This window comes from Paroedura picta, chromosome 17 (assembly GCF_049243985.1).
Source record: "Paroedura picta isolate Pp20150507F chromosome 17, Ppicta_v3.0, whole genome shotgun sequence".
NCBI classification, from domain to species: Eukaryota; Metazoa; Chordata; class Lepidosauria; order Squamata; family Gekkonidae; genus Paroedura; species Paroedura picta.
In genome coordinates, this window is record NC_135385.1 from 3,874,770 (window position 1) to 3,891,546 (window position 16,777).

The 16,777-nt window shown below is 50.2% G+C and overlaps 2 protein-coding genes across 3 annotated transcripts in view; one reads left to right on the forward strand and one right to left on the reverse strand.

Moving 5' to 3' along the window:
• Window positions 1-16,777, reverse strand: part of IQCK (IQ motif containing K) — a 77,121-nt gene that overhangs the window by 33,327 nt on the left and 27,017 nt on the right. For both annotated transcript variants that reach the window (XM_077317161.1, XM_077317162.1), the window contains exons 7-8: window positions 6,585-6,669; window positions 5,587-5,698 (exon numbers count right to left, since the gene is read on the reverse strand). In XM_077317161.1, coding sequence (XP_077173276.1) covers window positions 5,587-5,698; window positions 6,585-6,669 — 197 coding nt within the window. The remainder of the gene's footprint in view (window positions 1-5,586; window positions 5,699-6,584; window positions 6,670-16,777) is intronic.
• Window positions 10,419-15,086, forward strand: LOC143827282 (uncharacterized). The gene is made up of 2 exons (XM_077316731.1): window positions 10,419-10,997; window positions 14,111-15,086. The coding sequence occupies exon 1, from the start codon at window positions 10,564-10,566 to the stop codon at window positions 10,954-10,956; it is 393 nt and encodes a 130-aa protein (XP_077172846.1). The 5' UTR covers window positions 10,419-10,563; the 3' UTR covers window positions 10,957-10,997; window positions 14,111-15,086.

Here is a 16,777-nt window from a genome sequence, read left to right on the forward strand (position 1 = left end):
CAGGGAAGTGGAATCCCTGGGGAAGTGGAATCCCCGGGGGAAGTGGAATGCCAGGGGAAGGGGAATCCCTGGGGAAGTGGAATCCCCGGGGGGAGTGGAATGCCCGGGGAAGTGGAATCCCCGGGGGAAGTGGAATGCCTGGGGGAAGTGAAATGCTCGGGGAAGTATAGTGCCTGGGGAAGTGGAATCCCCGGGGGAAGTGGAATGCCCGGGGAAGTGGAATTCCTGGGGAAGTGGAATCCCCGGGGGAAGTGGAATTCCTGGGGAAGTGGAATCCCCGGGGGAAGTGGAATCCCCGGGGGAAGTGGAATGCCCGGGGAAGTGGAGTGCCTGGGGAAGTGGAATCCCCGGGGGAAGTGGAATGCCCGGGGAAGTGGAATTCCTGGGGAAGTGGAATCCCCGGGGGAAGTGGAATTCCTGGGGAAGTGGAATCCCCAGGGGAAGTGGAATACCCGGGGAAGTGGAATCCCTGGGGAAGTGGAATCCCCGGGGGAAGTGGAATGCCCGGAAGTGGAATCCCTGGGGAAGTGGAATGCCCGGGGAAGTGGAATCCCCGGGGGAAGTGGAATGCCCGGGGGAAGTGGAATGCCCGGAAGTGGAATCCCTGGGGAAGTGGAATCCCCGGGGGAAGTGGAATGCCCGGAAGTGGAATCCCTGGGGAAGTGGAATCCCCGGGGGAAGTGGAATGCCCAGGGAAGTGGAATCCCCGGGGGAAGTGGAATGCCCGGGGAAGTGGAATCCCCAGGGGAAGTGGAATGCCCGGGGAAGTGGAATCCCTGGGGAAGTGGAATGCCCGGGGAAGTGGAATGCCCGGGGGAAGTGGAATGCCCGGGGAAGTGGAATCCCTGGGGAAGTGGAATCCCCGGGGGAAGTGGAATGCCCGGGGAAGTGGAATCCCTGGGGAAGTGGAATCCCCGGGGGAAGTGGAATGCCCGGGCAAGTGGAATCCCTGGGGAAATGGAATGCCTGGGGAAGTGGAATCCCCGGGGGAAGTGGAATGCCTGGGGAAGTGGAATGCCCGGGGAAGTGGAATGCCCGGGGAAGTGGAATGCCTGGGGAAGTGGAATGCCCAGGGAAGTGGAATCCCCGGGGAAGTGGAATGCCCGGGGAAGTGGAATCCCCGGGGAAGTGGAATGCCCGGGGAAGTGGAATCCCCGGGGGAAGTGCAATGCCCGGGGAAGTGGAATCCCCGGGGAAGTGAAATCCCTGGGGAAGTGGAATGCCCGGGGAAGTGGAATGCCTGGGGAAGGCATTCCACAGCTGGGGAGCCACAAGCAAGACAGCTCTCTCCTACCACAGTTTTGAAAGAAAGGGAGCTCTGAGACAACCGTAAAGGCTTATATGTCTGTCAGAGGCTCTGGCACTGGATTAATTGGGGATTCAATGGTCAAACTTTGGACTGCACCCGCAAAGAAACTGTTAAGCAATGCAGCACTTTTAACAAGTTATTGTTGAAGTGCCGTTCTAATTGTTCCAGTTTATATGTTGTTGTTATTGTTATATTGATTTTGATATTGATTTTGATAGTGTTCTATGTGAATGTTGAAAAATGTTTTATGTAAACCGCCCAGAGCCGTAGGGAAGGGCGGTATAAAAATATAAATATAAATAAATAAATAAATAAATAAAAACAATGACAGGAAGAGTGCTTGCACTCGAAAGCTCATGCCTTGAATAAATCTTTGTTGGTCTTAAAGGTGCCACTGGACTCTAATTTTGTTCTGTTGTGCTGCTTCAGACCAACGGCTACCCCCTTGAATCTAAGATGCAACTGGTTTGAATCTGGCTGCCTTAATCTGAACTAGATGAATTTACCAAACAGTATTAACAGGCAGCCCCATTCACAACATAAATGGGTTAGTCTAACTTTCACAGAAGGGTGATTCAAGTGGGTAGCCGTGATGGCCTGAAATAGCAAAACCAAGTTTGAGTCCGGTGGCACCTTTAAGACCAACAGAGTTTTATTCCAAGGTATAAGCTTTTGTGTGCATGCATACTTCCTCAGATACAATGAAATAGGAGTTATAGGTCCATACCTGAAATGTGAGCAATATATTAACATACAGCATAAAGATTCCAGAATTAAAAGAGATTCCAGAATTAAACAGGGATAGCAAACTGCGTTTACAAAGCTACTACTGGTTTGGTTTCAATTACATGAAAAATAGTCAGACATATCTTTAATTGTGGAATGCTGAGAGCAATTAGCTGAGACTCTGCCCTCCATCCATCTCCTCCCAGGTATGGAGGAATCTCTATCGGTATCATGAATAAAGCCTGATTGGGGTGGTGGGAGGAGTTGGCACTCATCACTTACCTGATTGGGCCACTGGGTAGTCACTTGTCCAGGAGCATCAATTAGGCAGGGGACATCCCGTCCCTGACTGCTTCCCCTTCCCCCTTCCTGCCGCATGGAGAGGCGGCAGTCAGGTAAGGTGGTCGCTGCCATGATCAGCCCCACTGTGGCCTCGCCAGGCATCAGCTGAGTTGTCCAGGTGGGGGTGGGGGAAGGAGGCTGGAAGGCCCCCCCCCCGAGTTTGCCCCTGCCACGAGTAGTCCTGCCGCAACCTCACCAGGCCTTGGTGAAGCTGCCTGTGGGGGGGGGAAGGGGGCTGGGAGCCCCTACCAGAGCTCACTCCAACCCCGAGCAACCCCGCCGTGGCTTTGCCAGAGCTTCCCGAGTGGGGGTGTCAAGGAGGCTGGGAGCCCCTGCCAAAGCTCACCCCCACCCTGAACAGCCCTTCTGCGGGCTCGCCAGGCCTCGGTGGAGCTGCCCAGAAGGAGGGGAGCCTACAACCCCTTTTATTTTTTGTACAACGAGCTTTCCTGCTAGTACCTTGAATAAAACTTAGTTGGTCTTCAAGGTGCCCCCGACCCAAACTTTGTTCTGCTGCTTCAGACCAACAAGGCTTCTTAAGGTGAAGTCTCAGTGCCTCCCTCTTCAAAAAGAAGCTTCCTCTCTCACTCAAAGGAGGAATTAACCGCCTCCTGGACCCAAATGGTCAGTCCTGCAATGATCAGCTTTGATATTCCCAGTCATCTCCTGTTCCTAGACCTAAAATCTTTCCCTCCATTTTCCTCCACAAACACACACACTTTTCTTCTCCCCTATCGTCTTCTCTGGCTGGGGGAGAAAGGGAAAGGGAGATGGCTGGTGACGCGTGTTTACTTAACATTTCAATGAACTTATGGCAGCCCAGCAGGTGGAAATCAACTCTGGCATATTAAGCAGCAAAACCTCAAGAAGTTCCTTTCAGGCAAAGCTGACAGAGAGCAATAAATGGGGCCTCCTTAAACTACTGAAAAAGACTTGAATTTGCGGGCGGTTTCTGTTTTGACAGATTCACCACTGCCAGTGCCGAGATCACAAAAACACACGGCGATGTTGTCATAAAGGCAAGAGCCACTGTGAAAGTTGTGCGCTGGAGTTGACAGACGTGGCCACGCAGAGTCTTATTTTTAGCTCCTGTCCTCTAGCACTTTGACGAAACCGCCGGACGTGCACCCGAGGGGAATCATATCAGAGCAGTGCGTTTTCCGAAAGCTCCTTGGCCACAGTCATTTACAAATGAATCGCCTCCTATTAAACCACCACTCTGGCAGCATCAAAAAAGCAGTTTTCAAGGCATAAAGAGAGAAACATTGCAGGAAACATTGCATCCCAAGGAGTGCGAGAAATGAATGTGATCAAGAACAGGGGTAGTCAACCTGTGGTCCTCCAGATGTCCATGGACTACAATTCCCAGGAGCCCCTGCCAGCGAATGCTGGCAGGGGCTCGTGGGAATTGTAGTCCATGGACATCTGGAGGGCCGCAGTTTGACTACCCCTGATCAAGAACACAAGGAGTACCCTTGTGGGAGACTCCTATTGAAGAGCTGGCCCCTCAGCTGTGGAATGATTCCCCACAGGTGCCTGGTCTATATGTCAATTTTAATGTTTAGGGAATTTTTATGGTGGACTGTGTGTATTATTATCAATGTTTTTGCCAGTTGTTACGTACCCTCTAGACCAGGGGTAGTCAACCTGTGGCCCTCCAGATAGAATTACAGAATCATAGAGTTGGAAGGAGCCACACAGGCCATCTAGTCCAACCCCCTGCTCAATGCAGGATCATAGAGTCATAGAATTATAGAGTTGGAAGGGGCCATACAGGCCATCTAGTCCAACCCCCTTCTCAATGCAGGATCATAGACTCATAGAATCATACAGTTGGAAGGGGCCATACAGGCCATCTAGTCCAACCCCCTTCTCAATGCAAGATCAGCCCTAAGCATCCTAAAGCAACTGTAGATGTCCATGGACTACAGTTCCCATGAGCCCCTACCACCGTTAAGGACCAAATTCAACTTGTTAAGGAGTCTCTTGATAGAGTATAAGGTCATGCTCACGATAGCTAAACTTAGCTCGTGGCGCTTAATCAGTTGAAGTTGGTCCTTAAATATATAAAAACCATTGTCCCTTGAAAAAGCTATAAGGCGAAACGCGTCGGGACTTGTGTGAAATAAGAAGAATAAAAGAATTACTGAAGAGAGAAGACTCTATATAAGTCCAATTTGGATATTTTATTCCCATATTGGTTTCCCAGTGCGTCTATATTTCTCTGTGTTTGCATTCCTGGCCTTCTGGCATATCAGCATAGCAGGATCATGGCATGCCAGATGCTATAGTCTGTGGCACCTAAGAAAGAGCCACATAGCTGAAGCTTCGGATTCCATTCCTAAACATAATGAATATTCATTGCTACCTGGTCGTGCACTCCACAGCCTACTACCAATGGGTGATATTCATTATGTTTAGGAATAAAAACAGGAATATCAATGGGTGTTATTCATTATGTTTACAGTGTCTTCATGTACATACGTCCATTTCTTTCATTTCTAGCGACTCTTTGGTTGGGAGTTGATTTTTGACATTGATTTTGATAGTGTTCTATGTGAATGTTCAAAAATGTTTTATGTAAACCGCCCAGAGCCGTAGGGAAGGGCGGTATAAAAATATAAATATAAATAAAAATAAATAAATAGTTAAAGTATGAGGAAGAGCAATACAACAAAATTAAATGTAAAAAAATGGAAAGTCATTCCTCTAAAGGTAAAAAAAAATAGGGACAAGAGAGGGACGCTGATCTATCAAAGCCCAGAATATCAGGACAGTCCTTGCTTGTTGGAATGTACAGTAAATGAATACACTGTGCAGCCCATACGTATAAATGTGTGCTCCTGAACAATGAAGTCCCATGCAGCAGCTGAAGCCTTAATTTTAAATACTGTAGAAGTGCCATAAGATTTTTTTTTAGAAATACATTTCGATTGAAAAAAAAACCCTTGTCTTTCAATCCAAAATATCAGTCTTTTAAACCAAAGAAAGACAGCTGTTTGGGCTTTAAAATCAGTGAAGGGCAAGCAGTTACAAAGCAAAGCCAGAGAGCAGATGGAGAACAGCCATCAGCAATACATATAAAAGTGCCTCTTAAGATTTTGGGAAATGATCCTTGATATGCAAACAGAGGAGCCAAATATGTCTCTATTTTATCTCTAAAATTTATGTCAGGAGGAGGGGGGGAATAGCTGCTACAGTCAAATCACCTTTTTTCTCCTGTCTGACCCAGAATTCTTGCACGCGCTTTGTAATATTCTTCGTTTCTCTCAAGTGTTTCTGCCACTGACGCAATTCTTGAACCTCTAGTTCACAGCGAACCTGAAAGTGAGTAAGAAAAAAAAGGCCCTGTAAGAAATCTGCTATAAACCCTTTTTTGTTCCTTAACACCTCAAATCTACATAACTACGTTTTAGTAATTGTGGATGGAACCAAGAGACATCAGTACAGGCCATCTGAAATACACTTCTTTCATCTTTTGGAAAGAGCCAAACAGGAATCAGGTTTTTATTCAGCTCAAAGTGTCCCTTGCAGAAGAATGGCAAATGCTCATGTATAACTAGGGAAACCAAGTCGATAAAAATTCATCTTTCCCTGCCGTATCAGTGAGGTTCAGCAAGACTCATAGAAGCATAGAGTTTGGAAGGTATATCTAGGGTCATCTAGTCCAGGGGCAGTCAACCTGTGGTCCTCTAGATGTCCATGGACTACAATCCCCATGAGCCAATGCCAGCGAATGCTGGCAGGGGCTCATGGGAATTGTAGTCCATGAACATCTGGAGGACCACAGGTTGACTTCCCCTGATCTAGTCCACTCTCCTGCACAATGCAGGAACTCACAACTACCTGCCCACCGTGACCCTAATTTCATGCATTTATAAGGCAATTTGCCACAATTTTTTTCCCTTATATCTGTATGCTTCTGGTCCTTGTTTCATTTAGACTGAGGAAGACGGCTTGCACTCGAAAGCTCACGCCTTGAATCAATCTTTGTTGGTCATAAAGATGCAACTGGACTCAATTTTTGTTGTGCTACTTCAGACCAACACGGCTACCCACTTGAATCTAATCAGCCACTACTGAAGCATCATGGCCTGGTTATTTATAGTACCTGCTACTTAAAATTTATGTAAGGGTTTTCCCCCATGGCTTCCACAGTCACCCAGACTCATCGTCAAACAGAACAATAATTACAGATGACTCTTACCCGATAACCTCTCCAGAACGACTGGATTATGATGCCTGCTTCCTCCTCAGATAGCAGCAGAGATATTGGGATTGGTGGCCTAGGACTAAAGCAAAGGTTTCCTTTTCAGAATCACTCATCGTCTGGGCTTAAATATTCACTGACATTATATGTGTACTAGCTTCAAAGAACGGGCCTTGAAAGAGCCCCCTTCCCTGGCTCCTAGCCAGGCAGCTTAAGTTGGCTTTGGCCTACAGCTCGCAGCTGGATCAAGTGGGGAGGGCGGGGGGCTGGCCAGCTTGTTAGCAGGGCCGGGACAGAGCTCCTTAACAGGCAGTCAGCAGGCTGGGAGGCCCTCGTCAGCTGGGCCAGCCTAGCAGGCCAAGAGGCCCTCGTTGGCAAGGCCTCCACCACAACCCTTTGTCCAGGGCCCTCTCCCCTTACCTGCTGCTTAGTCCAGGGATGGAGCTGCAGGGGCAGGGCCAATCAGGGCAAAGCTGGCTGCACCCTGATTGGCCCTATTCTAACTTGGACAGCCGGACACGTCCCACCCCCTAGGCTGTTTCATAAATATATAGAGGAACAACAATGGATAAGGATAAAGAAAAAGGTTATTTTAATGCAGTTTCTTTGTAATTCAAGATGAAGATATTTGTTTGGGGATAAACATATGTATTATGTGAGATATCTATGTCTAATCGTAGAATCCTAGAATAATAGACTTGGAAGGGACTTCCTGGTTCATCTAGTCCAACCCCCTGCACTATGCAGGACACTCACATCCCAATCGCTCATCCCCTGTCACCTGCCACCCACTTCACAGAATCAGCCTCTCCGTCAGATGGCTATCTAGCCTCTGTTTAAAAATTTCCAAAGATGGAGAACCCACCACTTCCCAAGGAAGCCTGTTCCACTGAGAAACCGCTCTAACTGTCAGGAACTTCTTCTGAATATTTAAATGTTTCTTTTGAATTAATTTCATCCCATTGGTTCTGGTCCGTCCCTCTGGGACAAGAGAGAACAACTCTGTTCCATCTTCTACATGGCAGCCTTTTAAATCCTTAAAGATGGCTATCATCTTTATATCACCAAGCTCTCCCAACCTTTCCTCATACGTCTTGGTCTCCAAACCCCTCACCATCTTTGTTGCCCTCCTCTGGACACGCTCTACATCCCTCTTCAACTGGGGTGCCCAAAACTGAACACAGGACTCCAAGTGAGGCCGAACCAGAGCAGAGTAAAGCGGTACCATCGCCTCCCGTGATCTGGACACGATACTCCGTTTGATACAGCCCCAAATCCCATTTGCCTTTTTAGCCACTGAGTCACTCTGCTGACTCATGTTCAATGTATGGTCTACTAAGACTCCTAGATCCTTTTTGCACACTCTACTGCCAAGACAAATCTCCCTCATTTTATATTGGTCTAAGAACCTTTTATTCCATAAACTTATACTCTGCCTTGTTCAACAGAAAACACATTAAATGATACATGCAACAACACTGAATCAAGAACAACACAAAATCTGATGGCATAAAATCCTCAAGGTAACTAATATCAATTAAATTCAAAGATCCTCTGCAACAAATATATTTTTAAGTTGCACCAGAAGTTCTGCAGAGGTGATGTCAACCTAGGGTTGGCAAGTCAGAAGGCTCTCTCAAGGACTCATACCAAGGCCCTGACTGGCACAGGTAAGACAATGCACTCCACCAGAGGCAAGATATGGAGAATGGAGAGAGAGTTAGTGAATGACATATCTTGGTTTGGAGGGAGTTAAGTACAAAGAATCCACACTCTCTCCGTTCCCCCCCCCCCACACACACACACACACACACCGGTCTTTGAAAGGGGCATGGTGAAGAAGACTGAGCAACTTCTTCAATATGAGCTATGCTGACAAGTCCCACTTCAGCAAATGATATGGTTGGAGTGCAGAAGGTGTAGCATCACTGCTAAAAGGAAAGGCCTGATCAGGACAAAAGTGGGAGGCCCCGTGGATACCAGAGATATGTAAAGTGTCTTGAGTTCAATGATGGAAGAAAAGCAAGGTGTGGATCAAAGACAAGCCAGGATGAGAAAGAAAGCCTGCATGGTTCAGACATGCGTCAATTAATTCCTAACTTGGACTCACAACCTTTATTTTCTGAGCAAACACAATGATTATGCTTTATAATGTCAGGATTGTAGAATCTCTGTCATAAATTAGCCTGAGTTCCTCCATGTCAGTTATATTGCCTGATGGGCCCTGGCGCCTGCTTGTCCTGGCCTTGTAGTTTTGTAAGCTATAAAGTAGAGTAGTGATGTTATGTTAACCTTTATCTTGTTGTGGGCTCACAGGGTTGTTGTCACCTCTCTCAAGGCTGAGAGATGGAATCCTGTTGTTTTAACACACATGTCTTTTCTCTCCTACCCCCCCCCTTGGGAACTGTCAAGTTTTGGGCGGGAGAAATGTATTGATAAGCTGGGGCAAATCTGGCCTCTGGTCAGATTTGACTTTCAGTCCAATGCGTATAGTGCTAATCAATAAAACTCTTTTCTTTTGAATAAGTTTTGTTGTGAGTTTCCTGTGCGTCTGACATCAAGTCAAATCTCACAACTCCTTTCACCTGCAGAAATGCAGGGCGAGGGACATACTTTTTCTGAGCAGGGAGAGGGCCTGGATTGGGACCTTTCCCAGGGCGACGGCGCCAGTGCGGGGCCGTACAGCTCGGGCATGCTGAGGGCAATCTCGGGAGCAACCCCGGGGCCCGAGGAATTTTTGGAACGACACGTCACCCAGCATAGGCGATTATCGAGGTACGACCGCCCTACTGGGGACGAAGTGTGGCCGGAGCACCTGGCACTGCCTAGCTACGGACTGGAGCCTGTGGGTGAGACGCAGGACTTGCAGTTTAAGCTGGACAGAGTGACCAACTGGCTGCAGGACCTTTCGGGTCGGTTGGATCCGGAGGAGAAACGCCGGACACAGCGCCTGTTGAAGGAAGTGCTCGGTGGTGGTGCACCCGATACCAGCGGGCGCAGAGCGAGCGGTGGGCTTGCCCTGCGGGAGCACGGCATGGCGGACACACAAGCCGCAGCGGATGCTGAAGCGGTGGCCAGAGCCAGAGCGCAGCTGGAGATCGAGGCGGAGGCTGCGGCGCGAGCAAGAGCGCAGAGGGAAAGGGAAAACGAAGACGAGGAGCGAGAAGACGCGGGTGGCGCCGGTGGCGACGGAGCCGGGGGCGACGGAGCCGGTGGCGATGGCGCGGACGGAGACGCCGAAGCAGCGGCGGCGGCAGCAGCGGCGGCGGCGGCGGACGTTGCGGGAGCCGAGGCGGCGGCAGCTGCAGCGGCGCGAGAGGCAGCGGCGGCGGCCGCGCGGGCTGCCGAGGCGGCCCGGGTGGCTGAGCGAGCGAGAGTGGCGGCGGGACGAGGACAGGGCATCGGCCGTGGTGCAAGACCCCTGGTCCCAGCTCCGGCCCCGGCGGAATGGGGCCCAGGGCGCCTACCCCCCCACCTCCGTGGAGTGGAGATGCGGAGCACCTATAAATTCAAGGCTAAGTTTTCGGGGAACCCCGCAGAATTTCCTACGTTCCTAGTGCATCTCCAGGCCTATATGATGGACATGGGTTTTACGTTCCATGACGACGCCGAGCAGGTGCGTTTCGTGGGGCAAGCCCTAGAAGGCAAGGCGTCCAAATGGTTCCTGGACTTGTACCGTTACCATCCCCAAGCCGTCCGTAATTACAACCACTTCCTGCGAGCCATGCGCCAGATGTATGTGGAGCCGTTCGAACGGGAGACGGCAGAGAAGAAACTCAGAGCTCACCGACAAGGAAAGTTGTCAGTGGTGGAATATGCCAGGGAATTTAAAGAGCTGGCGTCCTCGGTGCCAGACTGGACCGAACCCCAACGCGTGCTGGCGTTTGTGGGGGGCCTCGATCCCACTCTGGCGGATAAATGCCTCCTGCTGGAAGACCCGCTTACCGTCGACGGGTGGGTCCAATTGGCGGGGGAGATGGAAAACCGATTGGAGCGAGCCTCGATGATCCAAGTTCTGGCGGGGAAAACCGTGGCGAAGACATCCACCCCGGCGAAAGTCAAGCCCCGCGCGAAACTGGAGCCGACGGAGCGCACCCGGCGCATGGAGAAAGGTCTGTGTTTGGGTTGCGGCCAAGCGGGGCATTTTCTCGCACAATGCCCGTCCAAGGGGGGATCGACATCGAGAGCAGTGAGCAGCCTCCCACCGAAAGCTCAGCCCACCAAGAAAGCCGCTCCAAAGAAAAGTGCCAAGTCTCTGCTGGTGCCGGTGGCTGCTGCACCGGCAGTGGAAGACTCGGAGGAAGGTAGCGAGCCGGAGGATGAGGACCAAGCCGAGGCGCAGTCGGGAAACGAGGACGGTCTGCTGTAAAGGCGCCCCGCCAGCAGGCCGCCGTCAGGGGCAAACGCGTGGTGAGTGATTCCCCCTTGCTGCTCCTACCTGCCAATCTCTCCAACCCCAAGTCGGGGAAGACAGTGGGTGTCCGGTGTATCGTGGACTCAGGGTGTACCCAGTCGTTAGTGAGCCCAGCGCTGGCCGAGACTCTGGGGGTGGGAAAAGTGCCACTGAAAGAACCCTTGCCAATCACCCAATTAGATGGGAAATGTGCCCCGGGAGGGGAAGCCACGGCGAAAACGCGCCCAATGGACTTGGACATAAAAAAACATTGGGAGCAGATCCAGCCTTTGGTGGCCCCCCACTCTGCCTTCCCTTGTGTGTTGGGGCTGGATTGGCTAAAGGAACACGATCCCCTAGTGAAATGGAGAGAAGGGACGGTAGAGTTCACCTCGCCCGCTTGCGAGCAGCACGCGCGGGCGCGGAGTCCCCCGAGTGCAGGGGTGGTGGCCGCGTTAGGATCCGGGGGGGCAGCGCTTCCCGCCGAGTACCGGGACTTTGCTGATGTGTTCGCGGAAGTGGAGTGCAACCAACTCCCCCCCCACCGTAAGACTGACTGTGCAATTGAATTGAAAAAAGGGGAGCCCCTCCCAAAAGCCAAGCTTTATTCAATGAGCCCGCGGGAAATGGCGGAGCTTAGGGAATTTTTGGACAAAAACTTGGCGCGGGGTTTCATTAGGCCGGCCACCTCGTCCTTGGCGGCCCCGGTTCTCTTTGTAAAGAAGAAAGACGGTTCTCTGCGTTTGTGTACTGACTACCGGGGTTTGAACGCAGTCTCCACTTTCAACGCCTACCCACTCCCCCTGATAAAGGACTTATTGGGCCACTTGGGGAAGGCGCGAATCTTCACGAAACTGGACTTAAGGGAAGCCTATTACCGGGTTCGAATAAAAAAGGGACACGAATATTTAACAGCATTTAACACGCCCCTGGGGCAGTTTGAATACACCGTAATGCCTTTCGGCCTCGCCGGCGCTCCGGGCGTGTTCATGAATATGATAAATGAAATTATGCATGATTTATTGTACCAAGGGGTGTTGGTTTATATTGATGATATTCTTGTGTATTCAGAAAATGTTGAGAGTCATGCTAACCTGGTCCGTGAGGTGCTCCGCCGCTTGAGGGAGCACCAGCTGTTTGCTAAGCTGTCAAAATGCGAGTTCCACCAAAATGCGGTAGAGTTCCTGGGCTTCCGTGTCTCCCAGGCTGGGATTGAAATGGACCCGGGCAAAGTGCGGGACCTACTGGCGTGGGAACCTCCCCGTACTAGAAGGCAATTGCAAAGTTTCCTGGGGTTCGCTAATTTCTATAGAACCTTTATCCCCAATTTTGCCAAAGTGGCGTTGCCTCTCACTGATTTGTTGAAGACCAAACAAGGGGGAAAGACAGCTACTCGTCCAGGGGCGCCTCTCCAGTGGACACCCCCATGCCAGGACGCGTTTGACAGACTTAAATTGTTGTTCACGTCTGAACCGGTGCTGGCCCATGCTGACCCTACTAAGCAATTCACGGTGCAAGTAGATTCTTCGGACGTGGCAATGGGGGCCGTGATCCTCCAAGAGGGGGAGGATGGGAAATTACACCCGCTGGCCTATCTTTCTAAGAAATTCTCTGGGGCAGAACGTAACTGGGCCATTTGGGAAAAGGAAGCGGCGGCAGTCAAATTGGCCCTTTCCACTTGGCGGCATTGGTTAGAGGGCTCCGCAGTGCCGTTTGTGGTCTGGACGGATCATAAAAACCTCCAGGCGCTCAAGCAGCCCCGCTCGCTTTCGGCAAAACAGATGAGGTGGGCGGAGTTTTTTGCTCGTTTCAACTTCTCCCTTAAGCATCTGCCCGGCAAAATGAACTTTCTGGCAGACGCCCTGTCGCGCCTGCCCCAGTACAACAGCAAACGGGACCCATTGGTGGATACAGTGTTTACCCCCGCCCAACTGGGGATGGCCGCGGTGACGCGCAGTCACACGAAACCGGTAACACCCATTCCAGGGGGTTGGGTCCAGAAGGAGTTATCACAGGACTCGGAATTTTGTTCCCTCCGCCCCGATCTGACTGAGAAAGGGGGGCTCTTTTTCAAAGGCGAGCGGCTTTTTGTCCCAGCCGCGGCCAGGGGCGAAGTTTTGAAACTTTGTCACGATGCGAAAACAGCTGGACATTTTGGGTTTGTGAAAACCCTCCATTTGGTCAGGAGACAGTATTGGTGGCCCTCTCTGCGCAAGGATGTGGAGAAGTATGTGCAGGGGTGCCCCACTTGTATCACCTCAAAACCGGCTGGGGGTAAAAAGAAAGGACTATTGCAACCCCAGCCCACTCCCTCTCGGCCCTGGTCCGATGTTACTATGGATTTTATTACGGACTTACCCCCCAGTCAAGGAAAGACTGTCATTTGGGTGGTAGTGGACGCTTTTTCAAAACAGGCTCATTTTATCCCGTGCTCGGCTTTACCCACTGCAGCGAAATTGGCCTCAATGTTTATAACCCACGTGGTACGTCTGCACGGGATCCCGACACGTGTCCTGACGGATCGGGGCCCCCAGTTCGTTGCCAAGTTCTGGCGGGAGCTCCTGAAGCTGTTGGGCATAGAGCAAGCCCTCACCTCAGGCTACCACCCCGAGTCTAATGGCCAGACCGAGAGGGTCAACCAGATTTTGGAACAGTACTTGCGCTGCTTCATCAATCATCAGCAAGATGACTGGGTGTCCTTATTGCCACTCGCTGAGTTTGCCTACAACAATGGGGCCCACACCTCAACGGGGGTGTCCCCCTTCAAGGTGGTGTATGGGACTGATTTAGTGGCTGCGCCCACTTGGGAACTTAGCTCCACCGAAGCTCCTGACATTACTAAGTGGGCTGCATCCATCAGTGCTGGATGGCCAGAGATAGTTGCCAGCCTCAGAGGGGCGAAGCTAGCCTATAAAACCCAAGCAGATAAAAAACGGGTGCCTGCACCAGACTGGAAAGTGGGAGACTTGGCCTATTTGTCCACAAAGAATTTGCGTTGTCAGCAAAAATCCAAGAAGCTGGGCCCGAAATACGTGGGCCCATTTAAAGTGATTAAATTAATCAATGCTGTAACTGTGGAACTTGCTTTGCCCAAGACTTATAGGAATGTGCATCCGGTTTTTCATTCCAGCCTGCTGCGGAGAGCTCCCGTCCCGGACGAATGGCACCCTCCTCCAGCTACACCGGTACCGATATACATCGACAAAGACACCCACTATGAAGTGAACCAAATCTTAGACTCTCGTCTGCATAAGGGTCGCCTCCAGTATTTGGTCGATTGGAAAGATTTTCCCTCTGGAGACAAGGAGTGGGTTGAGGCTGGGAATGTGAAGGCGCCCCGCCTCCTCCGAGCTTTCCATCGAGCATTCCCTGATTGTCCTCGCCCGGTAGATGCCGGCTGAATGGGGGAGTGAGTTAGTTTTAATGCGGAGGGATGTCAGGATTGTAGAATCTCTGTCATAAATTAGCCTGAGTTCCTCCATGTCAGTTATATTGCCTGATGGGCCCTGGCGCCTGCTTGTCCTGGCCTTGTAGTTTTGTAAGCTATAAAGTAGAGTAGTGATGTTATGTTAACCTTTATCTTGTTGTGGGCTCACAGGGTTGTTGTCACCTCTCTCAAGGCTGAGAGATGGAATCCTGTTGTTTTAACACACATGTCTTTTCTCTCCTACCCCCCCCTTGGGAACTGTCAAGTTTTGGGCGGGAGAAATGTATTGATAAGCTGGGGCAAATCTGGCCTCTGGTCAGATTTGACTTTCAGTCCAATGCGTATAGTGCTAATCAATAAAACTCTTTTCTTTTGAATAAGTTTTGTTGTGAGTTTCCTGTGCGTCTGACATATAAAGGTAAAGGTATCCCCTGTGCAAGCACTGAGCCATGTCTGACCCTTGGGGTGATGCCCTCCACCGTTTTCATGGCAGACTCAATACGGGGTGGTTTGCCAGTGCCTTCCCCAGTCATTACCGTTTACCCCCCAGCAAGCTAGGTACTCATTTTACCGACCTCGGAAGGATGGAAGGCTGAGTCAACCTTGAGCCGGCTGCTGGGATTGAACTCCCAGCCTCATGGGCAGAGCTTTCAGACTGCATGTCTGCTGCCTTACCACCCTGCACCACAAGAGACTCTTATGCTTCATAACCTTGCCAAATTAGCTCTGGCCACCTCTCTGGCTTCATTTTAAAACATGAGGCTCTGTCAGGAACTGATCCAAGACCAAAGTGGAAAAGGCATGTATAAATCAAATCAAACAGGGAAGGGCTGAATGTTCAGTAGAAAAAGTCACCAGGAGATATCAATCATTTCAGCAGGCTAGCTTGAAGGGAGCAGAAGTCAGGCCCGGTCCATTTTTGTCTGCAGGAATATTAGCAACTGGCTCCAGGTCAAATAAAAATAGACTATGAGCAGGGGCAAGCACCCGTCAACAGCCAACTGGGGAAGAGGGAGGAAGTTATTTGTGGCCGGAGACAGCTGTGATGTTCTCGGACAAATCAGAGATGACAATGAAATGTATGGAAAATGTGTACGGTACGTTTCTTCCAAAATTTTAAAAAAGAGACCCCTGAAAGTCCATCTGTAGAGACTTCATCGCGATTTTAATTGTCATGCAATGTAGATGACTTTTATCTGTCACAGAAGTAATCATTCCATAGTTAATTTTATTTATTGATTTATTTATAGTTGGATTTATATGCCGCCGTTCGCCAAAAGGTCTCACGGCGGTTCACAATAAAATATAAAATCACGGTAAAATCAATAAAAAGATGGCATTCTAAAGCAGAGGATTCCACATTTTAATGGGCCTCTCTGGTATCGAAAAAAATATATAATTTTCTAAACTAGCCAAACAGGGGGGAAAGCATGAAGAGAAGAGTATGTTCAAGGAAATACTGAGAGTCGGCTGAAAAGGGGGTAAAAGAGCAGCCGAGAGTAATTTCAAGAGCCAGTTGAAAGAGGAAAGACATTTAGAAGAAGAGCTGGAGGAGATCAGGGCCCTGATGGAATTTGAGTAGTTCTGCAGGGCCTGCAAAAGGGAGCTCCTGTTGAGGCCAATCTGAACCACCACTTCCCACTGGCACCCCAAGCCTCCCTCCGACAATCATTACAGATCCGCCCAGACCGCCCGGCCTCAGTGTGAGTTAATCAATGCACCTAGTAGTCTACGGTTCTACAATGTTTATTACGACCATTTCGTTGCCATTGTTACTGCGGTTACCACATCACTATAACGGAGTTAATTGTGCTATTCCCGTTTGACGTAAACTGCCCTGAGCCTTCGAGGAGGGCGGTATATAAATTAAATAAATAAAAATAAACAATAGTTTCTTTGGCATAGAACATATGTTATTGGGAATGGCTATTTTGGTACAGCCCTGATTTGGATGGTTCAAGCTAGACCGAGCTCATCAAATCTCAGAAGCTAAGTAGGGTCAGATGGGAGACCACCAAATGTCCACGGTTGCTGTGCAGAGGTAGGCAATGGCAAACCACCTCTGAATGTATCCTTAGGGGTGGCCATGGACTACAATTCCCATAGCATGCTGGCAGGGGCTCATGGGAATTGTAGTCCATGGACATATGGAGAGTCAGAGTTGGGCCACCCTTGGCATCTATGGGGTTATCACATGTCAACTGCAACTCTCTAGAGAGCCAGTTTGGTGTCGTGGTTAGGAGTGTGGACTTCTAATCTGCCGGGTTCGATGCTGCACTCCCTCACATGCAGCCAGCTGGGTGACCTGGGGCTCGCCACAGCACTGATAAAGCTGTTCTGACCGAGCAGGAATATCAGGGCTCTCTCAGC